General features: G+C 41.9%; 1 protein-coding gene across 1 annotated transcript in view; it reads right to left on the bottom strand.

The window, feature by feature from the left end:
* Window positions 1–1630: 1630 nt before the first annotated feature.
* Window positions 1631–8412, bottom strand: part of LOC147615383 (DEAD-box ATP-dependent RNA helicase 3, chloroplastic-like) — a 57578-nt gene continuing 50796 nt past the window's right edge. Inside the window, exon 10 of the mRNA XM_086779473.1 lies at window positions 1631–1951. Within this exon, the coding sequence (XP_086635599.1) occupies window positions 1885–1951 (67 nt within the window). The 3' untranslated portion in view covers window positions 1631–1884. The remainder of the gene's footprint in view (window positions 1952–8412) is intronic.

Genomic DNA, 8412 nt, shown 5'->3' with positions numbered 1-8412 from the left:
CAAGAAAAGTGAAAGAAATGATGCTAATCAAGTCCCTTGTCAAACAAAGATATTGCCATTGATCTTAAAGTGTTAAAAAATGTGCTTTTGACGTAACACGAGTAGGCCTAATTATGACGACACAAATGGTGGCATACAAATGGCTTGCAAGAAAGAGAGAAATTTAAGAGGACATTTGGAAAGCTCTTACACCCCCTAATGGAACATTATTGAATGTTAACTATATTCTGACCCTAGTTAAATACGGTCAATTAGTGGCACTCACCACTCTAATATCATGTTGGTCTTGGCATGTGTTTAGTCCTTGCAAAGTGAAGAGGAACTATTGATATATCATGGCCTTTGTTTAACCTTCTTTAACAACACAAAAGAAAATTATCTAAGGAGATTGCAACCAACGAGAAGTTATTCATCAGCCTTTTTCAAAGGCACGTAAACACTCTCCCTCAAGAAGATATTGCTGGTAGTTGGTTTTCATGACAAGCATAAATCATGCCCAAAATGTGTGACCAAACGGCTGGGATTACGTTGAGGTTTTAACAAAACAATTGAGCTTGAGGCTGCAAAGCATTAGGACTTATAATCAAGAGGACCACATCAATGAGGATCATTATTTCAGTTTTGATTATGAATTGTAGAAGTTAATGGAAAAAAGTGTTTCTCTATTCGAGTCCAGAGACAGCTCTGACCGCCCCTAACCTCGGCTCAAAAAACAAAAAAAAAAACAAAGAATTATGTTCTGTACAGTGGCTTCTTGAGTGTCATATAACCAACAAATTTCTCTCGATCATTTGGAACAAGCTTTTCCCTTATTCTAGTTCAAGTAGATTGATCAAGTTGATAAAACTATATCCTTGCTTGTGAAGTACAAGCCCACAATTGAACTTAAAGATGCGGATTTCTCAAGTTCTTGTATAATTTGATCCACTTGAAGATAGAAGACACACTTTGTTTTGCATTGATCGTACAGCAATGGGTGACTCAAAGACCTTTGCAACATCAGATACGGGCTCAGTAGCACTTAAATTTGCAAAGATTTCCTTGTGACGTTAGCATCTATATAATAGGTCCTCTTGCATTCCAACGCATCACCATAAACATGCCAGAGGAAAAAAAAACCATCAATAATGGAGAGCTCCTGCATCTCTGATAGCATTCTTGACAGTAGGCATTCTGCTACTAAAAGTGTGTGTGTTCCATACTGTATTCTGTTTGCATGGCATCAACCTTATGTACCTTGCTTCAATACTTTTGTTCCACATGCAATTCAAACTTAGTGTTGATGAACCAAGCCCACAGAATAACGTCCTGCACTCTTACGGAAACTAATTTAACAGGAACTAAGAAACTCAAGGAATTGATCAGCAATGTTGTGACCCTAGCCAGGTCCAAGAAACCGGTTAACTGTTTTCAGCCCACATTTTGAAAGCATCAGGGCATGCCCATTTTTCAAATAAAAAGATTAGTTGACTTCAAAAAAACTAGATTCCACTTGAGGGCTTAAAAACAATGCACTGCTCCCAAAAAACTTCAATATTTACATCTGATAGAACTTCAGGCACAAGTCTATAGTTCTAGCAAGCCCTCCTATCCATTCTAGAGTGCATAAATAATATCAAGCAAAAAGAAATGTCAGATAGAGAAGCATTTATTTGATTCTTACACCTTAAGAACAACACCATTGGAATCACGCTGAATTTATATACTCGCCTTCCTGTCAATCACCAGGGATTAGAAAGACAGGTCTTAAATTTAATCTTCCACCTAGACTAATATGTGGGTATCACTTGGAGAGAGAGACCCTACAAGTATAAGTTAATTGTGAACTTCCTGCCCATGTAATCTTTACACCAAAACTTAAAACTCGTCATAAATACTCATAGGCTATCTCGGACATTCTACTGCACGATGTCCAGTCTGCCCACACTTCAGACATTGTCCAGAGAAAGACCTGGCACCATTCAATTGAAAAACAATAAAATTTCCTTTTTAGAACCTAGTAAGATAAAAACTGCTCATTTAAAACAAGAGAACTCCTCTTTGAGGGAGAGAGAGAGAGAGAGAGATTATATTTATGTCTACAAAAGACCCAAAGTGTCTATGAGACCAAAGGACATAACATATGATCCATAAGTACATTGGAAGTCAAAGGCAACATGAAAAAGATAACCAAGCTGCAGAAAGAAAAACATCTACAAAAGAGTCAAAAGACCCAAAGGGTCCGTGGGACCAAACAGTAGTACAAGTGTTCCATGAATAGACTAAATGTTGGAACATAGAGAGAGAAGTACAAGAAAGAAAGATATATGTACCTCTTCAAGCGTCTTGAGATCTAAAGAGTGATACATGAAAATATTGATCCATGGAAAAACTGAAAAAACTAGCTACCTATACTATGAACATGTCGTCAATGAAAAGGTATTGCAACTAGCCATGTGGCTAATACAAGGTGCCAGTACAGTGGGGTGGGATGAGTGCATACCTCATCTAATAATAGTACAATCCTCCTCCATAATGGAGCATAGAGCTGTGATGATATCCACCTCCTATGGTGAGATGCCGGAGTATGTCCTGGATTTACAGCTATCACGTGGAAGGTCTGGATCCTTGAAGGTTGCTCTTGGAAGGAATCGCGCTCTCTCTCTCTACTGACTACACAAGTGCATGGGGCCAGAGGGTCCCATGATTTGGTATGTATCTATGGGCTGTGTGATCACTCTGTCCCCATGGAGCTTAAGTGACATCCTCTATCTTAAGCAGATGCACTCCAAAGAAATCTGTAATGGAGGTTTGGGGAGCGTCCCACTGGATCTGACTCCCTAGGTGCTGCCTAAGCATCCCCTCCCCCTAACGAGGAAGCTCCACTAAGTGCAGATCCAAGCATCTCCCATCCTCATACTGCATAACCCATGAGAGAGTGCCAAATCCATCTTGAAAAAACCACCAGGGACTCTCTAGTGAATCTCCTAGTAGGGTGAGCAGGCTGATGTTTCCCATATAAGAGGAAGTGGGTGATTTCTTTTCTTCAAGAATGCATCATGCATTCAAGTTGTCCTCGCTCAAGCAGAGTTGGTAAAACTCTGCCCCACTTTGGTAAGGACCCACACTTTTTCCGCTAGGTAAGGGGGTGGGAGGATCAATGCATTGCACGTGCATAGATCCGGCCACACATCCATTCCTACAAGAGGTGAAGCCATGTGTTCATTAATTTCTCATCAAACCACGCCCACAAGGGTTTGGCAGTAGAGCAAGCAGTGCGAAGGAAACTAGCTTGGTCTGATTCATGAACAATGGAAGAAAACTATAATTTGAGAGTGGAGAAGGGCAAAGTGAAGTCAGCAAGATAGATCATACCCACGATAAGTATGTAAAATATATGAATTTGAGGTTATGCTTACAATGACTCTTTCCTACTTGGATTCATGAGGACGTGAATCCAATAGAAGGGGGAGATATGTTACATCCCTAACTCGGCCTTGGGCCAGTGTTAACCGGGGGTTAGGATAACCCCCGGTTAAGGGGATGTGCTAACCCAAGGTCATGGTTAGGGCTTAGCCAAGCATAGGATCTGATAGGGCTCGCCTAAGGGCTAAGATACACATAGTGAGAAAGCAAGGGTGGACCATTCGGGTGGCCAAATGGTGACATTCTCCCCGGCTTCTAAACAGTTGTCTGCAAAACTGAAAATCATCCAAATACGTATGAAGCAAGTGCGGGCAATCTCTAAAGAACTCTTCATCTACCCATTTAGCATCAATGGAAAGATAGTTCTTGAACTTCACAACGTAACGCCTAACAAGTTTTCTCCTAGGAAGCTTGCCTTCCTTGTGATACACAATCTGTTCTGGCTAGAAAATCTCCTCACGCCCATCCACTTCCCGTGGATCCTAAATGAATGGTTCACTTGGCTTGGCCCTACATACATGCGAAGAAGACTCACATGAAAATCATCATGTATATGCCAATAACTAGGCAATGCTATCTTGAAAGCCACTTCATTGATCTTCTTAATTACTCGAAAGGCCCATAGTACCTAGTTGTAAGTTTAGGGTATGCACCCTCTTTGCCAGGCCTCTTTCTAATTCTTGCTTTCTCAAATTTCAGGTTTGACATCTAATTGCCTTCTATACTTGTCCACAGCCCTTTTATGTTTATCCTCTAGTGATTGTCCACACCTTTATTGATCTTCTCGATCACTCGAAAAGGCCCATAGTACCTAGTTGCAAGTTTAGGGTATGCACCATCTTTGCCAAGCTTCTTTCTAAGTCTTGCTTTCCAAAATTTCAGGTTTGACATCTAATTGCCTTCTATGGTTGTCGGCATTTTACGTTTATCTTGTGACCTTGCAATGAATGAATGTTCCCACCTGAGCAAAGGCAATATCCAAGTCTCTTACATACTCATCAGCTGCGAATATCTGATCCTTTGCGTGAAGATGGGTGGCAAAACCACCTTACCACAAACAATCTCAAACGGGGCCTTTCCCATGGATGCATGCACCGTGATGTTGTATGCAAATTCCACAAGCGGTAAGTACTTCTCCCAAGAAGACTTTTGATCCACTACATAACATTTCAAGAGATCCAACACGGCCAAATTTGTAGCATCACTTTGCTCATCCATTTGAGGGTGATAAGCTAATGAGAAGTCTAATTTGGTGCCCATGTTATCAAACAAGACTTGCCAAAAGAGACTTCAGCATTTCATGATGTTTGAACAATTGTGCAAGATATATCTCAACCATATGCTCAACTTTGATGGTCTTCTTGACCGGCAAGAAGGGGTAGCACCGTAGCCCTTAGTTCTTCAAGTCATTGAGGGAGGGACGGAGGGAGGGAGGCCTCATCCTTGCATTCTATCCCATGCACCATTGATGGATATGTCACCAATCACCACCTTCCACTTGAGGTAGATGCATCATTTCTTTGTTGACCACCATATAAGGAAGATAGAGTTCTCCTTGTTGCCATGCCTCTTAAAAAGATGAAGCATTAATTTCTGGGTACCCATATTGACATGCTCATCTCTCCTTGGATCAACATTTACATGCAAATGCAAATTTTCATGAAGGCAGTCAAATCCCTTCATCATTGTGTCCATCATAGCATGCATCATGTCCATCATAGCTTTGACTTCAAGATTCAATGATGATTGATGACCCTCTCCACCTATTGGCAATTGACCTTTCTTCATGCATAACCTCTTGATCTTCAACATTTGCTTGATCATTTCCAAGCTCATATTGCAACATTTTCTGAGCTTGAGCCTTAGTAGATGGACGACCATTGTTACCCATAGTTGAGACCCCTTTGCTAGTTGAAGAAGCTTCTAAACTCAGAATTGAGTGTTCTCCAGCTTGATAGAAAGGTATTGGGATGTACTTTCCACCCATATGGTCACTTTTAGTTCAGTCAAAGTGGAACACCTCTGTTTTGACTTTTGCAAAAATGTCAACCTTACCAATTGTAGTTCCTGAACTCGGAATTGAGTGTTCTTCGGCTTGTGAGAAGGTAATGAAATGCACTTTCCAACCATATGATCAATTTTGGTTCACTCCAAGTGGAACACCTCTGTTTTGACTTTTACAGAAAGTCAACATTGCGGGTTTGACCAAGTTGCAGGTGACAGTATCACGCGGTTGATGGCTAGTTCGGAAGCCCTTTTCTAGAGCTATTTGACCATTCAATCCACCTCAGTTCAGTCCTAATAGTTTGGGACCGAGATGAGGTTCTTTCTTTGCCACCGGTTTAGCTTTGGTGAAGCCAGATGACCCCAAGTTTGCATCCAAATGCATATGACTGCCTTTGGTACATTATTGGACATCCAACATCGCTTTTACACCACCAAAAGTGTCAATGCATTTACCAAAAACCAAGTACTTTGCATACACATCAAAAGCCTTGATACAAGTTGATTGCATATGTCCACACTTTCTAAGAGCATGCATGTGCCCAAATGATCAGCAATGGCTTATGCAAGCCTCATACATGTCGATCCTCAAACATGTGTGCAACATGGCTCAACATGGCCAAAATACATATATTCCAAGTACCATAGCTATACATCCCTTTCATACCATCTTCATTTACTTACAATGGCTTCCTCCAAGCCTTATTAATGATCATATCCAATTGCTCCTCTTGTGCATGCACCTAATCCTCCTAACCATGGTTGAAGAGCCCCATGGCTTGGGATTCATGAAAACACTCCCCCTTGCCAACTCTCCCTGGCACGGGGTACCCTCACACATGCAACAAGGAAATTTGCAAATGGAAATTGCTTCAAGGGAGTAGGTTGAGACCGCTTACATGTAGATATAGCTTCCAATCATAGTAGTTAGGAAACACGTTTCCTACAAGGAAAGGAACGTGGAAACGAGTTTTTTTCACACATGTTTTATAACTTTTTTTTTCCCAAAATCTCGCGTCAACATCAAGCGAGTCTTTCAATATTTTGTTCTCTGGTTTCCGTGCGCCGCTTTCCCCTTATCGTCAACATCAAAGACAAGCGTTGCCCAGCTTGTCCCAAACCTGCACGTTTCCTCCCTCGGGTCGCGTGTCTACAGCCAAGTCGGTTTTTTTTATCAAACCTTCTTGCTAATTTTAGCCAATTTGGGGCAAGATGGAGATGCCGCAAAATGGGGGTTTTCTTCACATAGACCCCATTAAGCCTCCAACATTTGCCTTAGACTCTGCCCAAGGGTCTTAAGCAGCTATGTAATCCATTACATCGCTGATTTGAATGGGAGTTAGGGTTAGAGTTCATGTGGGAGACACACACACAGAGAGAACAAGGGAGAGAGAGAGAGAGAGAGTTGTGGGGATAAGTCAACTCATGGGAATGAGTGTGTGACTCCCCTATCACACATGTATATTGCACTAGTACACATAGTGCACTTAGTACATTAAAAGTACTAAGTGTACTATGTACTATAACTTATGGGCTTGTACACACTATAAGGGTGGGCATAGTGCCTTTACCCCAACAACCTCCCACTTAAAGGCAAAGTGCCCTTAAGTAAAGGAAAAGAAAAAATCAGCATGTACATGATAATATACAAGGCCATATCACGGCTGAAACTGGTCTCATCCAATGCCCATCAAGTGTCTGCAATGAGCAAACCGCTCCGGAGGCAAACTCTTTGTCAACAGATCAGCCGGGTTGTCATCCGTATGAATCTTAACAAGCTGAATTTGCTTGTTCTCTATCACCTCTCTGATGAAATGATACTTCACATCCACATGTTTCGTCTTTGCATGAAAGACAGGTCACAGGGTTCTTTGCCAACTGGATGGCACTCTGACTGTCACAATGCAACAATGGAATATCCCCTATATAGCCCAAATCAACCACTAACCGAGATAGCCATAATGCCTCCTTGCAAGCCTCTGTGGCTGCAATATACTCGGCCTCTGTAGTAGATAAGGCAGTGCACTTCTGCATCCTGGATATCCATGACACAGCACCTCCTGTGAATGTAAACACATAACCGGTAGTAGACTTCCGGTTATCTGGATGACCGGCATAATCCGAATCCGTGTAACCATGCACTAATGCATCCTGTTTGCCAAAACATATGCACATATCCTGTGTGCCCTTCAGGTATCTCATGACACCTTTCACTGCTTCCCAATGCTTCTTGCCAGGGTTGGCCATGTATCTAGAAACCACTCCCACTGCAAATGCAATGTCCGGCCTAGTAGCAACCATGGCATACATGAGACTGCCACAAGCTGAAGCATACGGAATCTTGGCCATATCAGCCCTGCCACTATCTGACTGTGGGCTGTCCATAGCACTGAGTTTCACATATGGAAGCAAAGGAGTACTAGTCTTCTTCCCCCCGTCCATATTGAACCTCTGCAAGACTTTGCCAATGTATTCCTTCTGAGACAAATACAACACATGCTGATTTTTGTCCCGAAGTATCCGCATACCCAAAATGTGATTTGCATCACCCAAATCCTTCATATCAAAGGTTTGATGCAGCCTCTGCTTCAAGGTATCCATCTCCTTACGAGATTTCCCGGCAATCAACATATCATCAACATACAAGATGAGGATCAATAGACTGCCATCCAAAGCTTTCTTGGTGTATAAGCAGTGATCTATGTCACTTCTCCTGAATTCTCGGGATTTCATGAATGTATCAAATTTATGATACCATTCCCTTGGTGCCTGTTTGAGCCCATAAAGACTCTTTTTCAGCTTGCATACAAGCTTCTCCTTTCCATTCACTGCATAACCCTCTGGCTGTTGCATATATATCTCCTCATGGAGATCACCGTGAAGAAAAGCAGTCTTCACATCCATCTGAATCAAATCCAGATCATCATGAGCAACCAAAGCTAATACAGCTCTAAGTGTGGTCATTTTGACCACTGGAGAGAAGATCTCATCAAAGTCCACACC

This window comes from Cibotium barometz, chromosome 40, assembly GCF_041138505.1.
Source record: "Cibotium barometz isolate CiBa-2024 chromosome 40, ASM4113850v1, whole genome shotgun sequence".
NCBI lineage: Eukaryota > Viridiplantae > Streptophyta > Polypodiopsida > Cyatheales > Cibotiaceae > Cibotium > Cibotium barometz.
The sequence above is the reverse complement of the archived record's forward strand: the minus strand, read 5'-3'. Positions and strand labels throughout refer to the sequence as shown.